Source organism: Marmota marmota, unplaced genomic scaffold (assembly GCF_001458135.2).
Source record: "Marmota marmota marmota unplaced genomic scaffold, marMar, whole genome shotgun sequence".
Classification (NCBI taxonomy): domain Eukaryota; kingdom Metazoa; phylum Chordata; class Mammalia; order Rodentia; family Sciuridae; genus Marmota; species Marmota marmota.
The window spans coordinates 2,124,064-2,141,273 of NW_026000101.1; the positions used below are offsets into that span (position 1 = coordinate 2,124,064).

The 17,210-nt window shown below is 40.8% G+C and overlaps 1 protein-coding gene across 2 annotated transcripts in view; it reads left to right on the top strand.

Moving 5' to 3' along the window:
• The window catches only part of Susd1 (sushi domain containing 1), a 119,291-nt gene that overhangs the window by 42,677 nt on the left and 59,404 nt on the right, over window positions 1–17,210 (top strand). For both annotated transcript variants that reach the window (XM_015492200.2, XM_048783203.1), the window contains exons 6-8: window positions 3,043–3,222; window positions 12,939–13,036; window positions 13,600–13,786. In XM_015492200.2, the coding sequence (XP_015347686.1) occupies window positions 3,043–3,222; window positions 12,939–13,036; window positions 13,600–13,786 (465 nt within the window). The remainder of the gene's footprint in view (window positions 1–3,042; window positions 3,223–12,938; window positions 13,037–13,599; window positions 13,787–17,210) is intronic.

The window sequence follows — 17,210 nt, forward strand, 5'->3', positions numbered from 1 at the left end:
GGACCATTTGAGCCATCTTCGCCTGTAAAAGTTAAGGGGAAAACAGTCCTTACTATGAAGGGTTATACGTGAATAGTAATGATGTATACTTGGGGTTCTTTGGAATACACATAATGATAATTGGTAGTCATTCCTACTAGTATTTAATTCAGATTGGAAGTTTGTAGAAATGTGGATGCCAAGACTTTAACTCAGTTCTACTGAATCAGAAGAGTTCTGAGTAGGGGTAGGGTAGAATTTCAATTCAAGTACTTATCCTAAGTTCCCTAGGTGTACAGCTGTTGTTTAGAACTGTGTGTTTAATCCAGGGTGGGCTGGGATTCTCTCTAAACATCTCTTGCTATGGGACTGTCCAACTTGACTAACTCTGTGATGGGAATTCAGAGTCACAAGTTCAGGGCCCCACAGGGCCATCTCCTTTAGCTTCTCAGCTTAGTTCCTGGAGATCAAGTCAATGATTTTTTACTAATCTGATGATTTTTAAAAGAAAAATATTTTTGCTACTATATAAAAAAATTCTTGTAGTCACAACTAAAGTCATTGTACCTTCCATTATTTTTGGACATGTCCAAGATGGAAGCCAGGCTGATTGGCTTTCACACTCTCATTCTTTTAGGCTCTATCGTTCTTCCCTAATGCAACTACCTGTTGCTGGGATACCTCCACAGTCTCTCCACTGAGCTCTTTAGGATTCCAGCTTCAGGCTACACACACCTACATAAACCTATACTATGGCATTCTTCATAATGTCCACTCTGCTTCCTGCGGTAACTGAACCCTGGCTTAAACTAGATGACTGGGCAGTCTTATAAATTATTAACCACCTGCCTGCTTGGCTTATGTACACACAAATAAACTCATGTCTTGGAATGTTTGGGGCTAATAGTAAATATGTACAAAGTTTGATGTGGGAAAACATCAAGAAAGCAGGGGGTCCTATGTCTGGTAAATATGTGTGAAAAGAGAACAAACCCTGCAAGCAAACACCGGATGAGAGAGTAGACAGAACTGGAGATTTATGAAATGACTGCCACATCCTGGTCCTGTAACTGCTCATGACTTCAGTTTCTATCGACTGGAAACTAGCCTCCTTTTCTTTTAATCTCAGCCAAAAGACTGGTCAAGTGAGTTGGGCTGTTGTATTGAGGGTTATTATTTTTTTCTTTTTTCTTTTTTTTTTTTTGTGGGATAACGACAGTGCCAACAGATGAGACCTTGATCTGGGAAAATCCCTTTAGGGAAATAACTGAGGTTCTGGAACAGACCAAACAAGCATCCATAATGAGACAGAGGAGAGCAATTCCACTAAAATCACTAACTCTGAATCAAGGCTTCAGAGAAGCCACCTGTTCCTAAGGCCAAGCATGGTTGATGGAGAGGCGGGAACATATTTTATCACTTTCTCTATTTGGAATGCTTCTGTTTTAAAAGCCTGGAAGTCAGGAGTGCTTTGTTTTCTTGGCTCTTTCTATAAATTGAGGAGAAAACAAAAAATCAGAATGAACGCCATAAGTTTTTTCCCCTTCTGTTTTCAGGCCTAACGGAGACTATTGGTTACATTTGGAACCATTACTACCTTTTACATTATATTTATATTCTTTCTTGAGTAGCATTGTATCCACTAGCTCCCTACAATTGCACAACATGAGAAAATTAGCATGCTTTTCTCCTTCCCTACATCTCATTGCTCAGGTTTTATTGAGATAGTTTGGAAGTTTATTTCCAAGTTGTTATTTTTTACATTGCTTGGCCTTTAGTTCTAAAATACTTTACTAATAGTTACATCAAGCTCTATGATTCCAATTTAAATGATTCTGGAAACTTATTTGTACATCTTGCTGATTTCATAGTTCATTAGTATTTCTTCTAAGACGTGTCTGCCTTCACCCCTTTCTTAGGTTATTTTTTAAAAAATATTTTTTTAGTTGTAATTGGTCACAATACCTTTATTTTATTTTTTTTTAATGTGGTGCTGAGTTGAACCCAGTGTCTCGCATTTGCTAGGTGAGCGCTTTACCGCTGAGCCACAACCCTAGCCCCTCTTAGGTTATTTGTTCCAATTCATTTTCTTGTTGGACTAGAGGATTTTTTGTTGTTGTTGTTGTTACCAAAAATTGAAACCAGCAGTGCTTAACCACTGAGCCATATCCCCAGTCCTATTTGGTATTTTATTTAGAGATAGGGTCTTGCTAAGTTGCTTAGGCCTCCTTAAGTTGCTGAGGCTGACTTTGAACTTGGGATCCTCATGCCTTGGCCTCCCTAGGCACTGGGATTATAGGCATGTGCCACCAAGCCTGACTGGACTATAGTTATTTTTGACATTTTAAAAAAGAATGACACACATTTGGATTTTTAAAAATTCTAAAATGTCAGAAAATGATTTTATTATGCTCTTGTGTGAAGTATAGTTTGGTTGGGTCTAAAATGGTAGTATTGTAATCTTTCTTCTTCAGATAGTTCTCTGTAAATAGTCCCTTGACTGTTAGTAGATAGAGTTGTAGAAAAGAAATTTTATGTCAATTTTATAATTCTATCTCCCTCTTTGCTAATATTTTTTTTTTCTCTGAAAGGTTCATATGAATTGAATGTTTCGAAGATAAATGCTTTCTCCATTACTTTGCCTTAAAAAGTTCAGAGATTTCTTACATATTTCATTTAATATTCAGTTGGCAAGAGTTGCTACAATTGCATTATCATCTACTCAGAAGTTAATGACCTAAAGATACATAGTAAAAGGTTCTAGACAATTTAATATTTAAAGAACCCTACGATGTATTATTTCATAGACTGAGGAATTCTTTATAAGTAAATAATCTTATAATTTGACCATTCTCTAGGTGTGCATGTTTTGAAAATTTCAGACATACCTATTTGCTGTATTTCTTGACAACTGTATTTTATAAACCTACCATTATTTGATAGTTAGGATTTTCTTTTCCCAGGTGTGTGACCTTTATGATTATTAAATGTGTATTTACAAAATGCTGATTTAGGATTAGAAGTTGGGGCTCATCACTAGTGACGTTTTGCTTCCCTTTGCAGAGATCGACTGTGGCAGCCCTCCGGAAGTGCGGAATGCCATCTTGGTGGAGAATCACAGGTCCAGCCTGGGTGGTGTAGCTCACTATGTCTGTCAAGAGGGCTTTGAGAGCCCTGGAGGAAAGATCACTTCTGTTTGCACATCGAAAGGCACTTGGAGAGAAAGCACTTTCACCTGTACAGGTAGAGATTCCATTCTGCTTCTGTTATCTGGAAACAGAACAGCCAGGGGGAACAGGGAATGTAAAATGTGAGGCCTGATTACAGCCTCACTCCCTACTGTGCCTGGTTCTGCCATTTACCCGGGTGGCTGCCTGGCTTTAGATTTGTCAGCTAAATCCTGAAGATTTAGAAGGTGGATTGGGAAGATAAATTGGATAGAAGATTGTATGCATCTCTTTTGAAATACCTTAAATCACTATGATTCCTGTCTCCTTGGCTTTGTGGGCTAAGAAATTTTACACCATGAGCCATTTTCTCAGAGGGACATACTCCCAACTTAGCATATGTTGGCATGGTAGCTTTTCAGAGAAGAGATGACATGATGGGAAACAGGCTTAAAATTTTTTTCTTTTATTAATTGTGGTAAAGATACAAAATTACCATCTTAACTATATTTAAGTTCAGTAGTGTCATGTATATTCACAATATTGAACACCCATTGCCAGCATTTTTAATTTGTCTTTCAAAACTGAAACTTTATGCTCATTACAGTTCCCCAGGCCTCCCTTGGCACCCTGCCATCCCACTATCTGTCTCTTAAGGATTTGATTACTTTAGGTGTCTTATGGCATTTTCTATTTGAGACTGATTTATTTCACTTAACATGATATTTTCAAAGTACATCTATGTTGTATAGCCACACATCAGAATTTCTTTCCTTTTTAAGGCAGAATAATATTCCATTGTATGTATGCATAGACATTTTATTTATCCATCTGTCAATGGACGCTTGGGTTGCTTCTACTTTTTGGCTATTGTGAACAATGCTGCTATGAACATGGGTTTACAAATATATCTTTTAGATCTTGCTTTCAGTTATTTTGGATACATGTCCAGAAGTGGAATTGCTGGTAAAAAGGAGTTTTGAGACTTCTTTTCAAATTCTAGCATTGCCATCTATTAGATGTGTGTCACTAGGCAAGGCATTCTGTATCACGGGGTGGCCAGCACCTCACCAGGGAATTCTTGCTTGCTTGGAGGGATAAGCCTCCTAAGAAATTAAAGTCTAAAATAAATTAGTGAAGAACAAAAGACAAAATCAGAAAGATAGTTTCAAAAAGTTGGAGCCCCTGGTAGGTCCAGTCCACACAGGAGCTGGAGCTAGGCAATTAGCTTATTTAAGGAGGTAAACCAACGGCAGGGATAATGTTATAGGGGCGGAGTCTTGCTTTGTGACATCTTTCAGTCAGCAGGTTGATTGGCATTTTGTAGGTCATACCCATCTCAGAGGGGCTGTGTGGCTACAGCAGGTCACCCCATCTCTGGTGCTGTGTGGGACCTTTGGCAGAGCTTGAATAGGGCTACAATGTGTCTGGGCAGTCTTACATAGAGGAAATGTCCACTGGAAGTTCCCAGACACCAGATTCTCCTATTCATTAGGCTTAGATGTGCGATAGTCCACACACAACCCACGATGGCTCTCAACAATTAAGAGCCCCAGTTTCCTCATCTATAAAAGGGGCAACATTAAAAAAGTGTGCCCATCCTTTTTCAAAGAGTGCTGAGAGGGAATCCAATGAGATAATCTATGGGGGCATTTTGAAAAGTTCAAAGCACCATGCACATGCCAGTCTTTTTCTGAATTATGAGCTTTGTGTGAAGATCTTCTCATGAATCAGAAGTGTGTACCCCTACATTCTTCAATTTACCCTCAGTCCCCAAGAGACAAAGTGGGTAAAGGCAGTCATTCTTACCATTTGTGATGGTTGGTCAGGGAGTGTGACAAAAAGTTGTCACATAGTCTTCAGTGGCTCTTGGAATATATTTCTGCATTGCAACTTGGTTAGTTCCGAAGACAGGTCTCTAAGGAGTGAAATCTCAAGATGGCTTTGGTTTGGGTGTCTGGATTGATTAGCAGCAGAATTGTGATAGAGAGTCTTGCCAAAAATTTCCATGGGAAAGTCTAGCCAGAGCAAGTAAAACTTGTAGACTTCTGGTGATTATTTGTCCATAGAGTGATTGTTCCTAATTTCGGGGATAGGAATTTGATGTAATCACCCATTCACTCAATAGACATCTTTAGTATGCGTTATGTATGTGGTTCTTTAGGAGGTACTACCCTCTAGGAATTTACGGGGCAATAGGGGAAACAGACCCCCCCCACCACCGAAAAAAAATGCATGCACACATGTACAGGTAATATTTTGCAAAGAAATTCAAGACCTCTGGAGTCCTTGGGTAGAGCATCTTTGGAATAGCTACAAAGTGCAGCTTTGCTTCTTGGGACCTGTGTGAAATTTCTACGTTCAATTCTGCCTTGAAATTTCTATGTTCAGTCATCTCCATCATCAATGCAAAACGATACAGGCCATACACTGAAATCTTAGAAACAAAAAGGATAAGAATCCTAAGACAGAGCTCAACCTTTGAGACAGGTCTCATTGACTCACCAGAGAAGCAAGGGCAAACCTGTAATGAACATCAGAGATTCCAGGGTCTCAGTCTAACTCTTTGAGAAAATGGAGAAGAACTGGTGCTGGACTAGACTGATGGTCACGCCAACCTTTCGTTGAATCTCTAGCAGCATCTTTGAGCGTTATTTGGAGGAAACAAGGCAGCTGCCTCCTGACAGCATTCCTAGCACCCAGAGCGTCTCATGGAGTCACTGGATAAGAGAGCTGGGTATAGCTTTTGGACCATCAGCCATTTGCTTCATGGCCCCAGCTTCTCTGCCTCCGCCATTCAGAACTCAGTGAGGCCCAAGAATGAGTCACTACATGAAAAAACAGTGGATCTGCATGGGGCATAGTAAGCTATTAATTAGCTCATCCTTGCAGAGCACTTTGAAGAACAAACATGTTATGTAACTGCTAATTATAATTACCATCCTCAGCCTGCCTGCCACCTTTCACAAAGCCGGTGGCTCCAGCTGCAGCTGTTTCCGTGGGCCCGTGCTAGCTCTGATCTAAGGGGAAAGAAAGGCCTTCTCCCTGTGAGCTGAGAGCTTCCTGTGACGAGGCCTCTGTGCCTTCAGACTGGATTGGCAGCTAAATTCAATTTCCGCAGATAAAGGGAATGATTTACATGCTGATTAATTCATGGTGCAGTGTAGATGATCTCTGGGTGGGTAGGTAGGAGAGGTTTCTAGAAATGTAGTGAGATGCTGATTACCGTGGCTCTTGCCTAGCGGCCCCTTCTTTCTTCTTTCCCCTGCCTTTCACCCATGTCTTTACCCTGCTTCCCGCCCATCCCGCCTCCCTCTGTGCATTTTGTGTTTGCCTTCCTCAGTGTTCACTTTTGGCTCCCCACTCCCACCTTCCCATACTTGTCTCTCTCCTATACTTGAGTGTCGAGTTCCAAACCGAGTGGAATAATTTATCTTCATTTTATATGGATTTTTAAAAATCACCTGAAAAAGGTTTTTGGAGCCCTTGTTCCTTAGGATTAGCCGCCCAGATCCGTAATGTGTTTTTAATGGAGTGTGAACTCTAACGAGGTGGTGGGACTTTTTTCTCGGCCAGTTTGGACTGGAAACTCCAGACAGCTGGGAATTAGGCAGCCACGTTAGTGTCTGGAAAAACCCCAGCTTGATGTCAGTGAGTCGGTTTACCTCAGGATCAAAGAGGCTGATTCATTCTTGAAAAGGCTGTCCCTGACTTCCATTCTGCACAGGTCATTTGGTTTTTTTGTTTAGAGCCTGAGTTAATAATTACAAGGTTGACGCTACTCACTCCATGCTCTCAAGAGAGTGATGTCTCCCCTGGAACACAGACTGTTCCTCTGCCAGGATCCCCTCTGTGGCCCCTAACCTGCTCTGGGTGCTGCTGCCAAGGCTGACAGACCTTTGTTGGCCTTTGTTCTTTCTGTTTGGTTGTTGACCCTCCTCTCTAGCCCAGGGAACGCTCACCTGCAACCTTGCACATTTCAGATGGAAAAGAAAGGTCAGCTGGAATAAATGGGGATGTGCCTATAAGTAGCCACATGGCTGATTGTGTCTGACTACGTGAAGAGTGTTTGGACCATCAAACATTATTGGCATTGCTGACTGAGCACCAGCTCACATGCCTGGGGCTCTCCTGGGGGCCTTAATGCTTGATTTTGTTTCATCCTCAGACAAACCTTGTGAAGTATTCGTTTGGTTTCACAGATGAGTAATCTGAGACTCATAAAGGGTCAGGCAGTTTTCACAGGGTTATTCAATAACCAGCAAATGGTCAAGGATTTGAACTCAGGTCTATAAACCCTGAAAGCCCGCTCTCTTTCTCTTTCCTATACTTGGGTCTCCCAAGCTTGAATTATTTTCATACCATCCTGATCATGTTTTCCATAGTAAGACCATCATTTACTTGATAGGTTTGACTTTTAAATATATTTGTGTGTGTGTGTATTTTTTTTTTCTTTTTGAGATGGGGTCTGGCTGTGTTGCCCAGACTGGTCTTGAGCTCACTTGGATAATGTCTCCTCCTACTTTAGCCTCCCGAGTAGCTGGGATTGCAGTTACGTACCATCACATCCAGCAAAAGAACTTATATTTTAAACTTAAATGTGTAGGTAAAGGGTACTTTCTGGTGTTTGTGATGTCATGTGTTTGATGAATGAGGTATATTTTCTCTAGTATTCATGAAAATCAATACATAGTGAACATATAAAAATTTATTCATGTGCCACCAAAAATCATTCTAGAGTGTGTGTAATGCATTTCTGGAAAACCCTACTCTAAGCCATGCTACGTCTACTCTTTTTATCTAACTTTAAATTAAGACTCAAAGAAAAGACACGTTAAGACATGTATGGCCAAACAGGCATTTATTCGAGGTAATCACCTTGGAAAATTGTACCCTGATTTCAGTGTTGTTGCCATTATCAAAATGCATTGGATTCTCTGTGTGGGGATGGCCTTTGGAAGTGGTCTGTGAGTCATATTAGAAGATCACCATATTACCTTTACAATCAGGTACTGTTTCAACTAGAGATGGCACTGAGCTTGACCATCTTTTTGAGTCATGTGAATTCTGAATGACCAATTCGTATTTCCAAAAATAAAGAAAAAAGAATATAGAATGGAATCCCTGACTTTCCAGGGGGACTTCTGAAAGAGTGGTCGATGCCCACCATCTCTGTGTCCTCATCTCCTCTTCTCAGTTTACTGAAGGGACACAAGGGCATCCAGGAAACCCACTTCTCTCTTCAAGGTTCCTAATGACCACCTAACTGCCAAATCCATGTTCTAGTTTCAGCCCTTGTTCCTCTTAACCTTTCCAGAACTTTTGTATTGTTGATTATCCACCCATCCATTCATCTATTCATTCACCCAACCAGATGACATATATTTTTTGATTGTCTATGTCTAAGGAAGGTGCTAGGGTCAGGGGATGGAGAGCTAAGCATGGTCTTGTCATTATAAAGCCTCGCTCAGGAGCGATAGACATTTAAAAAAATGAACTACATTATAATTTAGTTACAAATGTGATAAGTACCACACACAGAGCAATATTAGACTCTAACAGAATATCAAAATACTTATTTTATGTAGGTGCATTGTATGTTTATACACCCCCTCCCCAAACACAAGAGTAAAGAAAAACCAAAGTGCATATTTGTTCACCCTTTGAGGCTTCATTTCCCCCAATTCCATGAGGGTTCCATTGGAGGCTGTAAGGGCCTTCATTTTTCAAGCCATTGAGACCTGAATGTCTTCCAGGTGGACAGGCCTTCTCTACCTGCCTCTACCCAAGGTCAAACCTCAGATCTGGTCATGACACTGTGGGCACGCCAGCAGGGGAGAAAGCCATAGGTAAAGGGACAGAGAGGTAGAGCTTGCCTCCAAGACTGTGACAACCTGTCTCAGGTTGGGATGAGGAGGTTGTGGGGTGGGAAGGGAGATACCCTCAAGGGAGAGACACTCCTTCATCCTCTCTCTCCTCCACTTCCTGGACACCGCTTTTGCATGGCCAGCCCCTTCATCTCTTCTGCATTGCCCTTTCTCCCCTGGCTCCCTTGGGTCTTGGTGTTTGTTTGCTACTCTCCTCTCTGGATTGCCTCGATGTCCCACCTGCACCTCTGCCTTCAGCTACCACCTGCAGACCCCCAGCTCTTGAGACTGAACAGTCAGCAGCTACCTCAGATTTAGCACGTCCTCACCAGGGCTCCTTCCTCTCTTTCTCACAGGCCCAGTCTGCCCCCTCTTCTATTTCTTAGGAGAGCAGTAAAAGGAGGTCCATTCAGATGCTCGAGCTTAAGACTGGCCGGCAGCCTAGCCTCCCTGCTCTTCCTTCTTTCTCACCTCCTATTGATTCTCATTCAGAACTGCCTCTTGTTTTTGTAATAAGTGCCCTCATTCCATCTCTTGACCTCTTGGCCGAGCAGCTTCAAAGTCAAGGCTCTTAGCTGTGATGTCTGAGACATCTAATTAAGAATCTTGACTCGCCTGCTTCCTAGCTTTAGGACCTTTGGCCGGTTACTTAACATCCCTAAACCTCAGGTCTATAAAATGGCACAACAATGTCTAGCTCATGGGGTTACTTCGAAAATTGAAATACTTTGCATAGTATCTGGTTCATAGTAATACTCGATGTATATTCTCTGTTCTGGTTTTAACTATTGCTTCTTTTGACTGCTGAGAATGTGAGATCAAGTCTATCAAGCGCTATCTGTGATGTATGGGAATCACTGAGTAAATAGCATTATATTCCTTCTCTGTGACCTCCAGTTCTTCTGTGCTCTAGTGCTTCCTTCAAAATGCACTCGAGTCATCTAAGAAACATATGTTCCTGTCATTCTCCTGCTTTTAGCTCTCTATTGGAAGTGAGTCTGCTCTTAACTTGGCAAGCAACGTCTTCCCAGAGTGATCCTGTGCTCCCTGGGCAGCCTCTCTTCCCATCTTTCCTCCTCCTCAGTTATGTGACCTCCCTTTCTCACTCTGAATATGCCATGCCCTTTTGCTGTCCCAGGCTTCAGACTTGCTATTTCATCTTCTCATTAGGGTCATGAGTTCCAGGAGGCTCGTCTCCCAGGTCCTCCACTGAGAGTTGGTTTCCTTTTTCTCTACGCCTGTGTTACTTGTGTGCAGCTTTGTAATAATACTTCTGAGTTGCAACTTACCTACTTTTGTGTTTTCTTCCTCCATGAGGCACTGTGATCCTCAAGGGAAGGACTGGTGTTTAGGTCATTGTTCACAGTCCAGTGGTTGGCATGGTAGGATGCTGCACATTTGGTGGCCATTTTGTTAGTGGTGAATAGTGAATGAAGAGCCCTAGAGGCAGTTCCAAAGGAGACTTCCAGAAATGTTTTTATTAGTACTATAGGAATAAGGGCAAATCTCCTCAAGTGTTCTCTTTTAAAGGGGGAATATTAATATAGAGGTTTAGTATCTGACATGTTTGTAAAGAGGTGTTTCCAACTGATTTATAGATGCATGAAGAGAAACTCCATTCAATTTTGTTAAACTGCTCCTTAGGATGAAGTATCTGACATCTCTACGATCATATCTGGGTCCCGTCTGTGCAGAGTGTGGCACAGGTGGAGGCAGATGGCGTCTTTGAGATGTCATCTTCAGTTGTCATAATGGATGAACAAAAAGGAAGGACAAGGAAGAAAACTCCTTCCTTATCTCTGTGTGGGTGACCAAGGGACCCAAAGTGAGAAGGAAATTTGCTTTACTGGCAACTCAGAGAGAAGGTGAGGGGTGAGATACTTTCTTTTCCTTCTAGATCAGGTGGTGATTAGCATTAGAGGGTTTTGAGGAAGCACAGTTAAAGTTTAGGGCTCTGGGGTTTTGAAGGGCAGCAGAGAGGAAGGAGCCAGGAACATTTAGGGCTTGTTCAGGCTGACAAAAGACTGGTGCCAACATGATCTTTATGTTACCCACAGAGGTGAACTGATAAGGTCATTGTATCCTTACGTTACCCATCTCCATAACTGGAATATTTCTTTGATTTTACGTAATCTGTGTTTTGGGGAGAAACACTTATGTAGAGACCCAGGAATTCTTTAGACAGCTATTAGTCCGCTTTCTGTCACTGTGACAAAACACCTGAGAAAATCAACTTAAAGAAAGGTTTATTTAGGTTCATAGTTTTAGAGGCTTCAATCCATGATCATGTGACTTTGCTGTTTGTGGGGAACCTGTGGTAAGGCTGTACATCATGGAGGAGAGCATGGTGAAGCAAACCTGCTCACCTCATGGTGGCCAGTAAGTCGGAGGGGAGAGAGTGGGAGGCGGATAAATGAGAGGTTGGGGTGGGCAGAGAAAGGAAGGTGGTCTGGGAACAAAATAAATTCTTTAAGGCCACATCCTGCTTCCTCTAACTAGGCCCCATGTTCTGAAGTTTCCACCACCTCCCAATAGTGCCACCAGCTGGGGACCAAGCCAAGATACATGAGTCTTTGGGAGATGTTCCAGAACCCAACTCTAACAACCATACGTGATCCTTTGGTATCTCTGTAGGAGTTTGCCTGTTATCATCTCTCTCAGACTCCATTTATTCTCATTAACCCATGAACAGATAATGTGGAGCATAGAATCCAGGTAGTGCTGGGATGGAATTATTCAGTAGAGATATAAAATAGTTAATGGGCAGAGAGATCACTAGACTCGGGCAATCCACACTGGGCACTGGTTCTGAGTATGGGAAAAATGAATTGACCCTATACATGCCAGAGGTTCAGGCTTTCTTTGGAGACTGAGAAGAAATTTACTAGAAGGAAGGAATAAGAGCCGAGTGAAGGGTTAATTTTTTTGGAATGAAGAATTACCTTTCTCACTCTTCATGATTGGGATCTTGCCTTAGTTTCCTGGAAAACAAAGCCAGAGGTAGAGGGCTGATATTTATTATGTAATTGGAAATACAGCCCAAGGGACCAGGAGTGTAGACCGAGAGGATAAGGAAGGGTAAGAAGGAGAGCCAACGGTAAGGTTGCCTTATGGTTCTAAGAACAGTTGAGTCCTTAGGGTTCTCTCTGTATAAGAAAGATGACATCATGTACAGTAGTGATAGTTTTGCTTATCTTCAGGAACTTTGATTTTAAAGAAATGAAAATTTGGATGTCCCTTAACCCCTATCCGAACTACTTCCTAGGTCATTGGTTGACCCGGTCCACTGGAAACTGTTCCCTCAGAGAACCAATTCCCTAATATGTTTCCCCACATTGCCAGATTTGTTAGATGGAAAATTTTCAGAGTACTTAAGAGAAGCAGAACCCAAAGAAATCATGGCTTCTTAATAGACCAGGATTACTTGGCTCCAGTTGAAGGAGTCCCAGGAGTAACCAGAACCTTGTGTAGAATTCATTTTAGTTCACCCCAAGCTGCTCCTAAGGATCGGTGGTGACTGTCATTGCCCCCTGTGAATGGTTCCACCACTCAGTTGGGATGAGCAAGTGGAAGTGGATCTGACCTGTGCAGGTGTAGGGGAGATTCCGGTCAGGACAGCTCTGGGCCTTGTTCCATCCTACCTGAGTGGAACGACAGTGGCATCCAGTGGCCCGTGGGACTAATCGCAGGTTGGAACTCTTCTCCATCCTCAAGCAGGAATCTTCTCCTGGGCCAGACTCATTCCTGATGAAGAGAAGTTGGGTGACCGGTCTGGGGCGGCTTAGATCGCTGATACGGGATCAGAGTCAGAGCCTGAATGGTGATGGGCAGACATACTAGCTGGACGGATAAACTATCTACAACTAGGATTTTCCTGAAATCTGTTGATGCGTTTTTTTGAGTTGACTCTCTTTTTCTATTCTAGAAAAACCCACAGAGATTAATGAAGTGTCAGTGTTTAATAACACTTGTGTGAGGTGGCAAACGAGCTCAGGAAGAGTAAACTCCAAGATCGTGTACGTGGTAAGTTAAATGATCATTTTCCTGCTACGGCAGGAACAGTAACCCAGGGAAATATGACTCAGAAGGACTTGGTTCTGTAAGAACATCTCAGTCTAATTGCTTTCCAATCCCATTGCCATTTTTAAAAGGTGACTGGAATTTTTAAGATATCTCGATTGTTTTGTTATTTTGTACTTTGGGTTTGATCTGTTTGTCACTCAACAGGATGTAAACATGGGGGCTGCTTTTATAGTTGGTGTCATCCTTATTGCTGTTTCCAAGCACTCGGGTTCTCTCTCCAGAGCAAGCCTGGAAACATCTGCTGAGTTGGTGACAGAATGCAGCCAGCGGCCCTGGGGTTGTGACTTCCTCCCTTTACCAGTGATTATTTGCAGGCAGCGTGGCACTCCCTAGACAGATTCCTCATTTATGTTGCTTCTTAGGGTTTATTGATTACTGGACTGATTGGACCTCATCATCAGAGACCTGATGGCCGAGGTTGACCATTTGTCCTCCCTGCTTGAGTCTTAGTTGATCAGACCAGCGTCCTAGTGGGGTCTCTTGTCTTTTCCTCTCTCTCAAAGATACACATAAAAGGGCAACGGCTGGACCCTGTGGGATCAGTTCATGAGGAGATAGTCAACTTGACTACAGACAGCAGGACCCCAGAAACGTGCCTTGACCTGTACCAAGGCACCAACTACACCGTGAGCATTTCCACAGCCCCTCCCAGGCGCTCTGTGCCTGCCATCCTTGGTTTCCAGACAGCTGGTAGGTGGAGGCGAAGTCTCATTTCCTCTAGAAAAATGCTAAGTGTAGGGTGCTGGGAATGTGCTTTAGCATGTACTGGGCAGGAGAGTTTCTGTTGGTTTTCTGAGATGTGTGTGTGTGTTTGTGTGTGTGTGTGTGTATAGTTACTTCAGGGGTCAGAGCTAGAACAGGTCTAGTAGGAAGATTCCTATTCAGTTTCTACAGAGTTGAAAAGTGAAGGCAGCCATAAGATATCACTGTTAGCAGAAGAGAGGAGTAGACCAAAGGGAGCTTTCAGAAGTGAGTATAAACTTCACTGCACATACTTGTCACATGGATTTTTTTAAAAACAGCACTGTGACAATTACAGTAAGCTTTTTTTTTTTAAAAGAATTCTTAATATTAAGACAGGTTTATAACACACCTTGAGAAACCATTGGTATCATTTATTATTTTGGGGAAGTTAACTAGCTGTTTGATGTCCCACTTAAGAAAATCTACCTCGGAATAAGAAGCTATGCTCCATTTGTGTACAATATGTCAAAATGCATTCTACTGTAAAATCAATCAATCAATCAATCCCTACAAACTCATTAAAAAAAAAAGTACCTCAACCCTCAGATATTGCTAGGTACTGGGAGGTGACATTGAAAGTCTGTCAACCTAAATAATGTAACAGCAACTATGAAATCACATAAGCTAGACCTCTCAATATCTATAGAGAAATAAAATAAAATAATTTCTTTTTAAGTAAATAATAGGAAAGATATCATAAAATTAATATGTACCTAGAGAAACTAAAAAATTAATGAACTGCTATGAATTTACAGGGATGTCTTTAAAAGGTCATCACAGGACTTGAAACTTACCTGTCACTGTGAGTCAGAGTAACAGTTGGCTGTTCAGTCAGCTTGTTTACAAATATCTGATTACCTCTTCAAGTGACTTTCGCTGGGGAAAACATGGTTTTTGGGGTCAGATAGACCTGATTTTGCATCTTAACTCTGCAACCATTGAAGAACAAGCACAATTATAGCTGAGTTATTTAATGTCTTTGGACTGCTTTCCTCTGTCTGAAATTTTAAATGGAATTGGATTAAATGTGCAAGTTCATCTAGTGAGAATTAGCATTTATACTGGGGCGTCCCAGCTGGGAGAAAGGTACGTCTCTATCGTCATTCAACATTTCCCATCTTTCTCTGTTTATGTCTGTTCTATAAATTTGTCATTCTCTGCCCTTCAGTCCTGCACATTCCATTGTTTGATTCCCTTTGGTTAAAGTTGGACACATTTGCTCATAAAAGTTTCACCTCGTTAAGAAAATGTTTCTTTGACAGCTTTGTCAGTTTTTCCCAAGATTTTTGGTCAGTTTATGTTTCCTAGATTTTCTTGAGTCCATTTCCATAATTTTAATTTTCTTTCAAAATGTCCATTCAGGCTGGGCGCGGTGGCGCCATGCCTGTAATCCCAGTGCCTCCAGAGGCCAAGGCAGGAGGATCGTGAATTCCAAGCCAGTCTTAGCACCTTAGTGAGGTTGTAATCAATTTAGTGAGACCATAAGCAATGTAGTGAGACCCTGTCTCAAAATAAAAATATAAAAAGTTCTGGGGCTGGGGCTGGGATTGTAGCTCAGTGGTAGAGCGCTTGCCTTGCAAGTATGAGGGTTTGATCCTCAGCACCCCGTGAAAATAAAAAAATAAAGGTAAGATGTCCATCTACAACTAAAATATTAAAAACAAAAAGACTGGGGATGTGACTTAGTTACCAGTTACCACCCCCCCACACACAAAAAAAATGTTCATTTGGTAGAGATTTTTAAATATATTGGCAGAATGGCATATGGAATATTTGTTTACAACTCCTTTGGGGCTATAGGTTATATAATTCCAGGTTACACTGATTCTTAATTTTTTTCTCTCTCTTTAAAAGTTGATTTTCTTGGGTTGTCTTGTTACACTTTTCTTTTCTGGAAGAAAATTGTCTTTTCCTTTTCAAACTTGTTAATTTCTCTTACCTTGATTATTTTCATCTCCGTGCTTCCCTTAAGTTGATTATATTGTTCTATTTCTAAATTCTTGAGTTGAATACATAATTCAATTTACCCCCATTCTTTCCTATTTGATGATAAAAGTCCTTAATATTTTTTTCTCCTTTCTGGATTTGAGCTTTTGCAGAATCCCTGAGGCATTGATTCATATTCTGTTTATCCTTACTTTCAAAGCTTGATGTAATTGTTATTCTGATTTTCCTTTTGGTTGAAGAATTATTTATGAGAATGTTAATATATATTCTCTTTACCCTTACTTTCAAAGCATTATATAATTGCTATTTTGATATTTCTCCTTTGATTGAAGAATTAATTATAATTATGTCATACAAGTGGTAGTTTTTTCCCTTTTTAATTTTTACACTTCATTGTTAATTTCTAGTTTTATTACATTTTGATATGCTTTGGGGGATTGATTGACATTTTCTTGGGCCTCACTATTTGGCCAAGTTTTGTCATTTCAGTAGTTGCTGGTTGATAAAGTGGAGGGTGGAGTAAGATCCAGTTTTATGTCAACTTTATTAATAAGGTTATTCAGGACTTCTGTTTTTGTTTTTTTCTTACACGGCCATTTTTCTCAGTTTCTCTTAGAGATTCTAATTGATTTGTTGCACAATATTGATGTTATGATATTTGTGTTTGTGACCTACCTTAATTACAGATTCTTTCACTAGTAGCAAATGGCTCATGGATCACATTGATATAGCTGAACTCTAGGAGTTAGCACATGCTGGGAATCTTTCCAGAAAAGCTTTTGTTTGAGTCGATCAGTTAATTCGCATTATTGTTACTTGTGACCTGATTTCCTTTTCTTCTATCATCTTATTTTTCTTTTCTTTTTTTTAATTATTATTTTCTTTTTTAAGGCTACCTTTTTATGTGTTGTTTTCTTTTTTGCTACACAAATTTCTTTTTCAATGAGTCAGGTAGTACAAATTTTTGCTTCTACTTTACAATTGACCACACTTTTAAGAACACCCTAATTGGGTGCATATTTCTGATTACTAATGTTAAGACTGAAAAAATTATTAACTTCTCCCTGAAGGAGACAGGGAAGTCAGCCTCTCTGTTTGCTTTTATTCCTTCCCCTCTCCCTTTTGTTGTAATTATTTTTTTGGTCTATTATGGCATTTTATTTTCAGCTTCTTAGTCTATATTGACTTATAGCAATACTTACAGCAGTTATCTAAGCTTAGGTATGTGGGTTTTTTTTTAATATTTATTTTTTAGTTGTAGTGGGACACAATATCTTCATTTATTTATTTTTATATGGTGAATGAACCCAGGGCCTTGCCTGTGCTAGGAGAGCGCTCTACCTCTGAGCCACAATCCCAGCCCCTAGGTATGTATTTTAATAGTTTCAGTGCTTACTGCCAATCTTTTTTTTTTTTTTTTTTT